General features: G+C 44.0%; 1 protein-coding gene across 2 annotated transcripts in view; it reads left to right on the top strand.

Moving 5' to 3' along the window:
* The window catches only part of RAB30 (RAB30, member RAS oncogene family), a 37,938-nt gene extending 26,396 nt beyond the window's left edge, over positions 1–11,542 (top strand). For both annotated transcript variants that reach the window (XM_083855099.1, XM_083855100.1), the window contains exons 2-5: positions 4,144–4,244; positions 5,613–5,696; positions 8,295–8,478; positions 10,405–11,542. In XM_083855099.1, coding sequence (XP_083711225.1) covers positions 4,152–4,244; positions 5,613–5,696; positions 8,295–8,478; positions 10,405–10,655 — 612 coding nt within the window. In that variant the 5' untranslated portion in view covers positions 4,144–4,151 and the 3' untranslated portion in view covers positions 10,656–11,542. The remainder of the gene's footprint in view (positions 1–4,143; positions 4,245–5,612; positions 5,697–8,294; positions 8,479–10,404) is intronic.
* The last annotated feature ends 3,193 nt before the right edge of the window (positions 11,543–14,735 follow it).

Raw genomic sequence — 14,735 nt, 5'->3', positions numbered from 1 at the left:
AACAGCAGCTGAACATGAGCATGGGAAAAGCAGCCCACTGCTTCTGCATTCCCTTTTCAGGTGTCACATGGGAGCAGGAACTTGTTTGTACAAGCTTGGGTGAGAGGAGAGGTGAAAGTCCCTGGTGCTTTTGGTTTGGGTGGATCTCACCGGTCTTTTGGTTGAATTGGAATTAATAACTGACGAATATCAAGAACATTTATTGCACCATTATGCCCAAATAGAGAAACACTGAGGTTCTGGGGCATGTCGTGAGAAGGGCAATGGAACTGATGAGGGGTCTGGAGCACAAGGCTGATGAAGTGTGGCTGTGGGAGCTGGGGCTGTTTAGTCTGGAGAAAAGGAGGCTCAGGGAGACCTTCTCATTCTACAACTGGTTGAAAGGAGGCTGTAGCAAAGTAGAGGTCAGTCTTTTCTCTCACGTGAAAAGCAATAGGATGAGAGAAGCATCAAGTTGCATCAGGACAGAGTTAGATTGGGTATTAGGAAAACTTTTCTCACTAAAAGGGCAATGAAGCACTGGAACAGGCTGCCCAGGGAAGTGGTGGTCTCACCATCCCTGAAAGTGTTTGAAAAACATGTAGATGTGTCAGTTGCGGAAATGCTTTAGTGGTGGACTTGGCAGTGCTGAACTAGATGATCTTAGAAGTCTTTTCCAACCTTAATGATTCTATGAATCTTATCGCCCTGCTTCCATTTATCCATCCTGGCTTCTTGTTCTGTCCAGAGTGACTGTTTGTGGGGTTGCATGATGGAGTGAAGCAGAGCAGTGACACAAACGAAATAAAACCCCACAAAAGTGCTCCTGTGTGAGGCTGGCAGGAACAGCCCACGGAGGCTAGTTGGGATGCCAGCTGCATAAACTGCCTTGGGGAAAAACAGCTGTGAAACCAAATTTTCTGTCCTGCTGCCAGGTTTGGACTCTACTCCTGCTTCATGTCATGACAGGGCATGTCTGTGCTGTAGTGTTTTTGATTTAAATGAATGTGGTGAGGAGTGGCTGAGGCATGGACTGGCATCCCATCTCCTGCCCTCACTGCAGGATCTTGTCTCCTCTAGAGGGTGGGACAGGCAGCTGCATCCTGAACACCTTAAACCACTGCAGAGATGCAAGACAGAGCCTTGCACCTGCAAACAGAAGAAAAGAGAGGGGAAGAAAAAACCTAAAGCCACACCAAAAAACCCAAGAAAACAAATAGAGAAGTTGTGCTCTGTGTTTGTTTTGGGTTTTTTTAAAGTGTGTAATTCAATGTGCTGTATTGCTGAGATGCACATTCCCCAGCTGTGATAAGTGGGGTAGAGGTTGAGACACATCTTCTCTGGGGAGAGGGGAGGGTAGTGTGAGCCTGAGTCAGCAGCAAAGGTCACTTGGCTGCAAGGCTTGGCATGCAGGAGGAGAGGCTCTCATAGTGTGGCCAGTGCAGTGTCTGTGTGTCCAGCATGGACAGTACGCTGGGGCAGCGTGTGCACTCAGAGGGAGGAACACCAGCTGGGATGAGAGGGCAGCCATGGTCAGCTTCACATGCCCACTCTGCCTCACAAAGCACTGCTCACTCTTCCTTGCTGCTTCCTTTGCTTTCTCCCTTCCCATGCCCTGACTTCTTATATCTCCTCTGTTCTGGCATTTAATCTCGTCATTGCATGGTTTGTTTTATAGTCTTGGCTTATCTTTCAGTTCCCGTTTGGGGTCACTATCACATATGATTAGTCCTAGAGCCTAATGAAGGGAATCAGACATAACTCTAGGGTATGTCTGAGCCATTTAGCATTTCTGACCTCAAAGATCTGCAGAGAAAGTTTATTTTTAAACTTCCTAAGAAGATAAATTTTGGATTGTTTAGGGTGCAAGTAATGGAACTGAAATCTCTCTGGGTGGAGCATACCCTCTGGGGTATGAAGAATCCCAGGAATAATTATGCAGTGCTGCGTGAGTATTATTACTCTTGAAATAGCTTTTGGTGGATCATGTTTTTCTGCATGGCAGAAGCCAGTGTGAAACCTTGAAACCTTATGTTAACATTTAGTCTTTATTTAAGAGCACTGTCAATGTGTGTTTAATACTGCTATTGTTATCCAGTCTCACTCTGGGAAAGCCAGTCACGGAGATATGAAACGATTACACAAAGTAAGATCCCCAGAGAAAAAAAAAAGTGCTTTTTTGGGGCTGTTTTTTAAGGTCCCACTTTTTCACTGTACTAAGAGAGGAATGGTCTGCAAGGACTTGTGTGTTGGAGCAGGGTGAAGTGAGAGCATCCTCGGGACACCTCCAGCTGCTACTGTTCAGTGGCACTGTGCTGCACCGTGTCCCTGACCTGGTTGAAGTGACACGACTATGCAGTGACTCAGCTGTGTTCCTACTAACCATCTGCTGATGTGATGCAGCTCATTAGTCACTAATTGGTGTGGTTACCCTTTTTTTAGGCTGTTGGAGAGGCCAAGGGCCACATGGATGTGAAGCAGCTGAGTCAGTCTTCTACCTCTTCTGCCCTCAGGTCCACCAGACTGGTGGTGGTGCTTGCAGAGCTGTTTTGGTGTTCCCTGCCAGGCAGAAACAGACTCTCAGCTTTATCTTGTGTTCTCTGATTGTTTGACTATAAGCCTATCACAGCTGTTTGGTGGGATTGGACTTTGTAGCTGGAGCCTTCTGGTGTGTGTGACAATGAACCCTCCAAAGGAAGGACCTTTGGAGGCAGTGGGAGACAGCAACTTGACTTTGGACTGAGCGTGAGAAGCTGATTTCACCCAGCCTGCATTTGCTCCTTTCCTCAGCTCTGTAGAAATCCTCTAAGCAATCTGGGGATTTCCTGAGGATAGCACTTTCGTAATACATTTTTCCTCTCATTCCCCACCCATCAGCCCCATACTTCTGCTACACTTACCATCTTTGACTCTGTCACCTCATTCTTTGCCTAATCTGTAGGTACTGGTGGGTTAGGTACTGATGTTTTGGTTTTACCTTACACGGTATCTGAACTGGTGGTGTGTACATCTGTCTCTTTTCTATATCTTGAGGACAGGTCTTTGATGCTGTGTGTAATACCTGGATCCTCCTGGACATAGCTGGATTTGGACACTGTCCTTCGCTTCTTTATCTCTGGGTTTTTCTTTCTGCCTAAAATCTGTAGCTGAATCTCTTCTGGCTGTTGTCGCTTTCCTGGGAGGTTACAGACCTGTTTTCTGGGCCCAGTGTTGGCAGGGGTGGACGGAGGTGTGGATTCTTATCCCTCATAACTTGCTCAACTGCAGAAAATGCATTTGCCAGCAGCTCAGCTCTTCATTTGTCTGTTTGGTCCTCCCCATGCTGTCAGTGGTGTAGGAAGCTGTGTGGCTCTTCCTCCCTGTAGGCAACCCTGCCCATCTCCTGTGACATTGCTGAAATATCAGTCTCTGCATCCTGCCAAGGAGTTTGGATTGGGGCATGGAGTGTTCTGGATAATCCCTAAGTTCCTCTCTGTTCACTTCTCATTTGAGCAATCTCAAGATTCCTCACAAAACTAAAGAAAATTACCAGATTAGTAATATTCCTAAGAGCATATATTATTTAGTCTCTTCTAAAAACCTCTTGTACTTCAGCTAAGCTGTTACCCAACTTTTCACTACACTGAGCACATGAGCTCTTGTTTTAAAATGAAGTCCCCTACCTGTTCTGCCCTCATATGTGCCCAAGCCCTGCTCTGTGTGCACCCAGTGTGCTCCTGAAGGAGCTCATGATGGGGCTTGGGATATTTCCCTAATATGAGTAAATTACATGGTCCCCTCAGACAATATGACAAAGTCCATGCTGTCCTTTGGAGCTGATGTAGTTAAAAGCAAAACAAACATTTGGGAACATCTAGGAATCAGTGTCTCAGGTTTGTGAAGCACTGCTTGGAGGACCTGAAAACCAGCATCTCTAACTTGTGGGCAGCCAGGTGAGACTGCAGGAGAACCAAAATGGGGCCAATGTTTCACAGCAGCTGACTCTGACTACGTGGATGCCCCGGCTCAGAGTGAACAGTGCTCTTCTCCCTTATCTGAGGAGCCATATGTGTGCCAAGAGACCTTTGTTCTGAATGTTTGGAGTAATAAAGTTCAGCAGGGATAAAAGAGAATGTCCACACTGACTTGATTCACACAGTGTTGTGCTCTCTGTCTCTCTTGCAGCTGCGTAAATGAGTATGGAAGATTATGATTTCCTCTTCAAAATTGTTTTAATCGGCAACGCCGGGGTGGGGAAGACCTGCTTAGTCCGTCGCTTCACTCAGGTAAGAGTGGCCACCTCTTGGACTGTGGGATGTTGGGATGGGGACAGCACTGGTTTGGGAGTCTAGAGCCTGTGGCTCTGCACTGAGGGCTCTGCCAGTGTCACAGCTCCAAAGCATTTTGTTGTTCACACCCGTGATCATACATCACATACAGTGACATACTGGCACATGCAGCACGTCTGTATCTTGTGCTGCACCTGGCTCTGTTCTGGAGCTTGTGTTGGAGAAACCTCATTCTCTCTGAAGGTGGAAAGTCCCCTCTGAAAGCCACCGGGACAACTCTTCCTGTTTTAGTGGTGTTCTGGGGCAGTTGTAAGACCAACATATCTTCTGCTCTGCTCCCCAACCTTTGCTGCACAAAGGGCTCCCTGTTATTTGTCATTAGAAAATAAATAATCTGGATCCTGAGCTGTCAGTTCAGTGCCTTTTTTTGTGGCAGAATAGCCTCTGTGATCCAGGACAAGGGAAGACTTTGCATGATGCATCATAAAGCACAAGTTGTGGAGTTTTGGTTGCACTCTGCACTAGAAATTGTCAGGAATTTCCCCTTCACTGTTAGTTTTAGTTTTGAAGCTATAGTGATTTTAGACACTTTTCAAAAGCATGTAGCAGTCAGTGGCAATAAAGCTAGTCATACCCAAAAGGTTAACAGCAAAAATCTTTAGCAACTTCTGCTGCTTGTTCTTTGACAGCACAGCTGCTGTAGGGGATAGATGTGCCCCAAAATCAACATGATTTGGTAGACTAGAAATCAAAAAGCTCTCATTTTGTTTCCTGCTGCTCCTTTCTGATGGTGCTGCAATCAAATACCACCAGCATTGATCTGTCCCTTGCCATTGCTGTGGCACTGGTGATGGCTGGTTCTGTGCTTTGCTCCTGAAATGCTGTGCAGAGATGTGACCCCACTGTTGAGAGCTATGCCTATTGGTGCCATAGGATGCTGTAGAGGGAAAAGGAAATGTGTGGGGTTGCAAAAGGCAGCAGATGCATCTCATCCCACACAGATGTTCACACATTTTTCAATGCATTGGGAAGTAGGATGGAAGCTCCTCACCCTTCCTGTTTCTTCCAACTGTACAGAAGGGCTTTTCCCCTCTCTTTTTTCCTCCTTTTCTTTTCCTGTGTTCTTACCTCTGAAATCAATGACTTGCTACTTAGGGATGTATAAGGCAGGGAAAACACAACAGGGTTGAATTTATGGTAACTTTCATGCTGAGGAAATGTCACGCTCTAAATGTGATGACAGTGTCATGGGAAGGTGACAGGGGATGAATAGTTTTGAAGATGGAAAAGGGTGAGGATTGGCACCTGATGAGACTTTTGTCTTGTTGTACAAATAAGTTTAATCAAACTCTTGTCTTCTTCCAGGGCCTTTTCCCACCAGGGCAAGGAGCCACGATTGGGGTTGACTTTATGATTAAAACTGTGGAGATAAATGGTGAAAAAGTAAAGGTAAGGAGCCTGACGATTTAAAATGTATATTCATGTGGCAGTACCACAGCTGAGGTTTCTTGCTGCAGCCCTTCCACTGCTGGAAGACGCTCTGGGAAGGTCAGGGCTATCTGGCATGGCTTGGGCAATGCAGGGTCTAATAATCCATGTGCCCCTCCCCACCGTTACTATCAAGATTGTAAAAGTGAACCTACTGGAGGGGAGAAAACAGAACAGGGAGACCTTGCAAAACTGTTGTCCTTGCTTAGGAGACAGTAAGGGCATGCCTGGCTTGGATTGAGGAAGCCCAAAGAAGCATTGCAGTGCAGCCTTTGCTCACTGTGTTTCTGGTAAGCAGAAATTTGTTGCATTCCCACTGGGATGTGCTTGAGGAAAATCTTCTGTGAGCTCTCAAGATGGCCATTAGGGAGAACAGATGTCAAGACTTGTGTGGTTCTGCACAACGAAGGCTCATCTTCCACTTCTGCCAAGTTACAGATTTGGGAGAAGCAGAGCTGATCACAGTATTTGTGTTTCAGCCAACAGGTTGAACTGCAAAGGGCAAAGTTCTACATATTTTTAACTCTTTCACCCTCTAAAATAGGGTGGAAACCACTTCTGGGAAACTGTCCTTGTCCTGAGCTGACTCCCAAACTGAGCCTGAGCATCACTTGGCAGAGAGCTACTTTGCCTGGGCCAAAGCACACAAAGCATGAGATTGGTCTCCAATCTCATGCTTTAATGGGGTCCATGGTTGGGTTCCAGAGCCCAGAAATGTTGGCTGCTACCACTTTGTTCATTAGTAGAGGTTTCACTTGAGGTGCTGTAGTATCTGATATGAGAAAAAAGTACAGTTATTTGAGCCTCTAATATCAAGGTGTCCATGGTCTCTGAGCTGCTCCTGGATTTACTCTGCCTGCATAAAATTCAGGGGCATCAAAGTGAAAATCAACAGTTTTTCCCTTGCTGTCTTTATCAAACCCAATAGTGAGCAAATGCAGGAGTGGCCCCAGTGTGGCAGTGGCTGAGTGTGACACCGAGACCTCTTTTCAAGCTTAAGTGATAGGATGGAAACAGTGGACTTGAGCAGATTTTCAGCCCTGGGTTTTTTTTTTTAACCTGTACCACAGCACCACAGAGGCGTTTTAAGACGAAATTGGGGTGTTGTGTTGCTAAGTTTAGGACATCTGGTTCTCTGTCAAATTCTGCTGGAACCTTTAGAACATCACCAGTATATGAGGTCTGGGGTTTGTACTGGTGAACTTACCCTCAGGATTTGTCTGCATTTGAAGTGTTGCTCCTGTGATATAATCCTGTTTTAAGGCTAATTTGGACTGAGGGTGGAAAGTTCTTAAGAGAATATTGGAAGTAGTTGTGCCAGTATGAGCTATCTCAGGGGCAAGGGTGGTTCAGGGAAGCTCTGAAAGCTAAATGAAAAGTCTCTGCTGCCCTGCAAGTATCTGATGAATGCCCAAGTGTCCTCTCTGAATCACCTTGGGGCAGGATTGTGTGTCACATAACCTTAGCAAGTGCTATCTGGTGTATCTTTATTTCACATGGCCAATACTGGGTTTTAAAGTCCCTCTCCTGCCCCCACCAGTGCAGTAAATTAGAGTTTCAGTGACCAAGCCTTGGTAGGATCTTAGTAGGATACATTTGGGCATTGGAATGAGCCTTCTGGAATCTGGAAGGCAAACAGCTTTCAGTGGTCTTGTAGCTGAAACTTTTTGAGTAAGCAGTGCTTGTGAGAATAAACATTTAATGAGAGGGGAAAGCAGGAATGAGTCAGAGAAAAGAGCTGGTCTGGATGCTAGCTCATTTAGCAGTGCCCAAGCTGTGGCTCTCTTGCCTCTGTGCTGGGCAGCCTCCCCTGCATGTCTGCTGGGCTCCAGAATGAGGGAGCAGAGCTGTTTACCAAAAGAGTTTTCAGATTTGAAAATAAATTGTGGATTTCTGGGGAAAAATACTTTCCAGCTTTTGAAATAGCATTATAAACTCAGTGGAGAGGGACTCGTTAGTATGAAAGCTGTGTGCAAGCTTTTCCAGACATGAGCAGCTACCAAAGCTCACTGCCCAATGAGCTGAGAGAGCACTGTGCAGTTGTGAGGGGATTTTGATCTGCCTGGCTTCTTCCAATAAACTCCAAAAATACTCTGGATAACTGCAACCAGCTCATGAGCTAGAGAAGAGGCATTCTTATTCCTTCTTGGGAATGGAAGCTGCTGTTTTTAGACATCAGGGGTGGGAGAAGTGACTTTCCCCCTCCAGCCCCTTCAGGCTGGCAGTTCTGCCCACTGCAGAGGGAGATGCTAGAAGTTGCATGGAAGCTGACAGACCTGCAGCTCCCCGTGCCAGCTGACTTTGTGCCTTGCATTTCAATCCACAAGTGCAGGAACAGAAACAAATAACGCTGGGGGAAGGGAAGCCAAAGAGAGAAGAGCAAAGTGCTTTCCTCACATTGGTTTTACCCTGAAGGGATTTTTAGGTCAAAATGGTGTTGCTATCAAATAAAAAAATATAATATAATAAAAAATTAAATAATTTTTTTTTTTTTTTTTTTTTTTTTTTTTTTTTTTTTTTTTTTTTGCTGTTGACCACCCTTCCTTTCTCTGGCCAAAGCTGCAGATCTGGGACACGGCGGGCCAGGAGCGGTTCCGGTCCATCACGCAGAGCTACTACCGCAGCGCCAACGCGCTGATCCTGACCTATGACATCACCTGCGAGGAGTCCTTCCGCTGCCTGCCCGAGTGGCTGCGGGAGATCGAGCAGTACGCCAGCAACAAGGTCATCACCGTGCTCGTGGGTAAGACACCCTGGCCTGAGGGGCCAGCTGGACCTGCCTTGAGCCCAGTGCAGGGACCTTTCCTTCTGCACATAGCCCAGGGTGCTCAGGGTAGAGTTCGGGGTGCCACAGCCACCTCCTGAAGTGTACTCCTGTTTTGGGGCTAAGGCCGTTGCCTGCCTTAGAGGAGGGATGCTTCCCACCAGTCGATCCCATAAGGGACTGCTGATGGTGCAGCTACCACTGAGCTAAGAATGGAGCTGTTCCCCTTGTGACTCCAAGCTCAGATCTCCACAAATAAGTGAGGACCTGCTCGGGCTGGTGATGTCTGTAGTTTATTATACTCCATAGGTGTGGAACAACCAGTCCTATGTGGTCAGAATCTGGGAGCTGCATCACTTGTGTGGATCATAGCATTCATAGGTGGGGCAGAGCTGGAAAACTGGATGTTCTTGCATGGATTTTGGGGAGACTAAAAATAAACATCGGAATGTTATATTAATCTGTAGAGCTTCAACTCAAGGCAAAACAGACCTCAGGCCATCTGTCTGCTACAAGCGAGGGGAAGGTTATTTTGCCTACCAGTGCTTTTCCATACTCTGCTTTCAGCATCTCATAGTTGGGACTTGGCTTTTAAAGGTCCAAGAATATATAAAGAACAGTGGAAAAATAACTTGGGAAAAGCTAAGAAGTTTCATGCTACAGTATCACCTTTAATAGTTTGCTATTTAAATGAAAAAAATCTAGGTCATTGTAAGAGGTGTCTAAAAGTGTATTTTAAAATTGAAAAATTTTTTTTGAGTTTAACATGCCCCAGTGCTACTTCAAGTAAGCTGTGGGGTTTGTAGAGCTTTCACACAAGAAACTCCATGAGTATGGCCTGGGTACAAATGGTGCAGAAATAATTAATAAATGACTAACAAATGTACATTAATTTTTTTCAGTGAACATTAAGTTAATTGCTAGCATCTACAGCACAACATATAAATCATATTTTTGTCATAACACATGCTTTGAAGATGGTGACACCCATAAATCACTTGTGATGAGTGATGATCTGTTTAGAAGGGTAACTTCAGTGCATTCAGTGGGTCCAGGACACTGCTTTATTGGGAAATATCTCCAATGAGGGGAAGGCAATGAGAGAAGGCTTGCTGGTGGAAACACCACCTTTTCCTCCCATGAGCTCTCACAAAATTGCTGTTAGGAGTGGGGCCAGGAGAGGTTTCCTCCTGAACCTGCTGAGTCTGTGAACAGAGCGTCCTGTTATTGCGGGTCCTGGTCTGTTACCTTTGTTGTAAGATTAATTTATGGCAGGAACATCACGTTTGAAGTTAAGTGGCCAGCAATAGTGTATAATCGTATCAGATGCTTGCTTGAGGCTTTAATCAACTGTCTGCTAGACAGATCTCTCCAAACCAAAGGGCTGGTTTCTCACCCCACCTTCACTCTGCAAGTGCCACCCAAGCCCATCCCTTTTCCAGCCTCCACAGCCAAATCCTATTCTGGAATATTGAAATAGGGAACCTTCTTTCCATGCCAGGCTTTTTAAAAAGCTCTAATGAAGATCACATTTAGTGTCTCATATGCTATAATTGGCATTTTAAGTGCTCCTCAGAGCAAGCACAGGAGATCTTTCAATAGATGTTAGCATGGAAATCCTTTAATGTTGGTTGATAGCAGCAAACAGATGCACTGGTGCTAAATTAATGCAAACTGGCTTGGATGTTCACAGGGCATATTTCATTACATGAGCTGATGTTAAATGGACTCTGGTGTTTCAGGAAATTCATTATTTGGAGGGGAGAGCAAGCACTAGGAGTTACATATCCAAACCACTGTCCATACATCTATCAAACCAAACTCTTATTTATCCTTTATAGACCTCAGTTTCTCTTGGTTTTGAAATCAAATTAACTCCTTTTCTAAAATATTTTATCAATGCAGGTAATAAGATTGATTTAGCTGATAAGAGGGAAGTCTCCCAGCAAAGAGCTGCAGAGTTTTCTGAAGCACAGGACATGTACTATTTGGAAACGTCAGCAAAAGAATCGGATAATGTGGAAAAACTCTTCCTGGACTTGGCCTGCCGGTTGATCAGCGAGGCACGACAGAACACCCTTGTGAACAATGTCTCATCCCCCTTACCAGGAGAGGGGAAAAGTATCAGCTACTTGACTTGCTGTAATTTTAATTAAAGAGCTGGCATGTGATTGCCCCTTCTGCCATGGGCCAAGTGGATTTTTCTTTTCTATGCTGGGATTTATCTACTTGAAGGAATTCCTGCCAATCTGACCTATCTGGCTTACTCAGAGTCAGATTACAGTCCTGGAAACATGGCAGGCTGATGGCTCCAGCTGCATTGCAATGTAGCAGAATACTACAGGGTTTAAATTTCATTTTTCTTGCAGTCTATGGAGCAGGTCAGAAAAGGAAGAATTGCACAAGTGCTTTGTGTAATGCAGAACATGAGCTGTTTTGTTTCCTTCCGTGGGAGAGTAGACCAGCCTTTCTTGAAGACACCGAAGAGAACAAAATCTCTCTTGCAGAACAATGTGTTTAATCCTTTTTAAAGTAAAGCCAAGTAAGAAGAAACGCAACAATGAATGCTGACTTTGGGCTACCCTGGCAATCCTCTGGGCTGCCAGCGAGCGAGCTCTTAGGATGTGTACATAATGTCTGCCCCTTGTCTCCATGGAGGACTCTGGTGTTTGAAATAGTGTTATGTCTCTCATCTACAGGCACTTTCATGAACTTGGAATAAACAAAAAAATTACATATAGCAGCATTTTCAAGGTTGAAGAAGACATGGATACGGCTCAGTTGCTCTCTTTGGTGCTAGCAGTTCAGCAAATATTCCATAGGCCAAACGTAGTCTTATCACATTACTGTCTTCTGAATGTGTAACTTAGACTGGTTAGGAAAAAAACACTAATAAGCACTGTTCATAAAAATAAAAAAAAAAAAAAAATCTCATTACCTCTTTTTCTAGGCCTGAACATAGTGGGAATGGACTGTGTGCTTCTTTGATATCCAACAAAGGATGAAAAGACTTTCCAGAAATAAAAATAAATAAATAAATTAACCATTCCTCCTCTAATTAGTCATGTCCTGATGTAAAAGTTAGCCTTGGGAAAGATTATTGGTGGACTTGGCAAAAGTGCACCAGACATGACCAAAGTCTTGTGCGTGCATGGATGACATGTAAGGGTTCAAAGGAAGCACAGTCTGAGCTGGCAGTCTGCAATGTGTCCAGCTGAAAAACAAAGCCTGTAGATACAGCTCTTGTTGGAAGGCAGGAGTACAAATTTGTAGAGGGTTTGTTTGATGGTAAGTGGAAATAGCAATGGGTTGCGAGTGGTGTCCTTACATGTCTGCTCCATCCAGCTCTCACCTTGTTGAACTGCTCTCAAAGATGCTCTTAAAGGTCTCTTCTTGGCATCTGGTCTCTCTGCTAGAGTAGCTTTTAGGTTCAGGGCTGTGGAGTAATTTTATTTACCTGATGCTTTGTACCCTTAAATCCCAAACTCTGGTACATGTAACTGTTTAGGCAACTTCTTCCTACAGAACCTCTGAAGTGAAAGCACCCTGGAGTTAGGGATGTTGCTCCATCTCTAGTGCCATACACTGCATTGCAAATTTACATGTTGGAATGGAAGCAAAATCAGAAGATAGTGAATGCGCACATAAACAAGTATATTTAGGAGTTTGAGTTCAGTTTAGCTAATCTGGATAAATCTCTCCTGGCGATTACATGGCTGTGATATGCTGCAATTTAGAGTTAATCAATATTATTTGGCTTTTACTGAAGATTATAATAGAGCTTTTGTATTGACATAAGAAGCTGCCAGTAAGTACTTCTTGAAAAAAACAGCGATAAAAAAAGAGAGGCATTTGAAATGCTTTTTTTGTTTCCTGGAAAGATTTCTTTAGGCTGTATTATGTTGTGCCTTTGATATGTAACGAGGAGTTGACTCTGTCAGAGAGGGGGCTTATTGGTTTGTCATATGGCCATTTTTAATATTTTCTTGCTATTTTTAGGTCATTTTTTATGACTAGTGGTAAAAGGAAGATGTGGAAGTTGTGGTATGAAGCTTCTTTGTCATTTAGGTAACATTTAGCAAAGAGCTTCTGTAAGTGTGAGATTTTGGGGGAGACGTCATATGCTGCTCTGCTCTGGTCCGTTTCAGTCTCTCCTCATGTTGTAATCAGGAGGATTTGGAAATGTGTGGGACTTGGTGGCTTCTGCTGTGCCTGGACCATGTGATACAGCTTGTGCTGAAGAGCAGTATCTTTCTTCCTGAGCATTCCCCAAATCACCAAATGCAGCTTCATTTGAGCTTGTGAAGAGCGCCCAACTCCAAGACAGCTGATTCTGCACAGCCCTTAAGTAGTTCTTTAGAGCTGGGCTTGGGATGTTCCATGGCAGGTAACACTCAAGTTAAAAATCAATACCATGTGTATTTAATTTGTAGTAGCTCTCACTCCCCGAAACTGGACCTGCCAGCATATAGTTGATAACAAATAGGGCAGGGCTCTCTGATCTGCTTAAATAAGGAAGCAGGAGACTGGCCAATAAAACATCTATGGGTTACTCAGCCTAGTTTCCAAAAAGATCAAAGCTGGGCAGCTACTCTTCATCCCTGCCAAGTAGCACTATAAATGCATTTTACAGTGCTCCTTGCATCACTTCTGGAACTGGAACATGACTGAACAAACAGAGCTGGTCAAATAGCAGAAACTGCTAACTTTATTTTCTTGGATATTTACTTTGAGATTTCTAGAAGCCTAAATCTTTTCTCAGCGCTTTCCTAATCTGTAGGTGACCATTTTGGAGATTAGATGCCTACTAGCAACTTCAAAGCACTGGTTCTTTTTACTGCTAGTGTAATAATCTTTGTGTGAGGACTCCCATCTCCAGACAGTGATGTGCTTTTGTGGCAGGGTGGAGTGCTGTGGTTGGGCTGATGGCTCAAGTGAGTGACCTGACTTCTCCAGTCAAATTTGAATTATTCATTTCAGTATTTATTCTGTGTAGACTTAAAAAGTTGAAAGGAAACAATGGTGGTATGTGCAATGCTTTTTACACAGTCATAAACCAAAGCTGTAGTTTGAGACTCACCTCTCTTTCTGCTGTTTGCAGACATGCTTCTCGTTGAAGAAGTGGTGTTTTATTGTAGTAACCCCTTTACTGGAGTTCCTTTTACACACCTCTGAATATCTTTGTAGTGCATACAGCCAAACTTTCATTGTAACACACTGAGGGCTTATCTTCTCTTCTACAGTCTGATCCAAAGCTGAAGGCTTCCCAGCTGGAAGAGGAACTTTATCAACTGCAGAATCTTGAAAAATAAAAAAATCCCAATTATGTGATAATCAGCTCTCCAACTAAACACCTTGCTAGATTTTTGAGAGAACTGTCAGTAAAAACCATGTCATGCTTGCTGGATAAAGTATACAAAACCCATGCAGGATTGATATAATGGGGCCAAATTTGACTGGAAATGTTCTCTATTATCACAAGAGCCAGCTTGAATTCATTTCGTTGCTGGATTTGAATGTGTTTTGAGGGTGATATATTCACAGCCATGGAGTAATCTTATTTCTGGCTGAATGTTAATTTTTGTAGTAGTCCTGTAAGGAGACCCTTTTGTGACATTTTTAGCAGAATGATTATGTCCAAGCAGAAGCCAATGCTGGATGATCAACAGAGGTTTGCTTAATCTAGCAAGCCTGTTTACAGAGATTAGTAGAAGCATCTCTGAAAACTGGGTGGTCTAATCTCTGATTTCCAGTGGGAGCCACTGATTGAGTCAGGCTGATCTTGAGTAAACCACCAAACATTCAGTGCTTCAGATCACTGGATGTGAAGTACTTGCTGTGAAGTTTTGCATTGGGTGTTGACACTGAGAATTTCCTGAGACAAGCCATGACTCCAACTCCCTTCTGTCCATATTTGTGTTCCTCCATGAAAGTGCTAGGGGACAAAAAGCCCAAATATTAAAAAAAAACAAACAAAAAAAACCAAACAAAAAACAAACAAACAAACAAAAAACTTCAGGTCAAAGAAATAAGATGGAAATTGTGAAATTATGAAAAGTGAAAAAAAAAGTGAAAAAGTTAAATTATGAGCTCTGTAAAGAGAGGGGATGCTGGGTGCCTCTTCCTACCTCAAACCCTGAAGTCTTGATTTGACCTCCAGCAAAGCTGTTTGAGCGTGCAGTCAGGTACGTGTTTGTGCTGAATGCTAAATGGCTCTGTGATCATTATTTATTAAA

This window comes from Zosterops lateralis (genome assembly GCF_965231275.1).
Source record: "Zosterops lateralis genome assembly, chromosome: 2".
Classification (NCBI taxonomy): domain Eukaryota; kingdom Metazoa; phylum Chordata; class Aves; order Passeriformes; family Zosteropidae; genus Zosterops; species Zosterops lateralis.
Note: the sequence above shows the minus strand (reverse complement) of the source record. Positions and strands in the feature narration are given on the sequence as shown.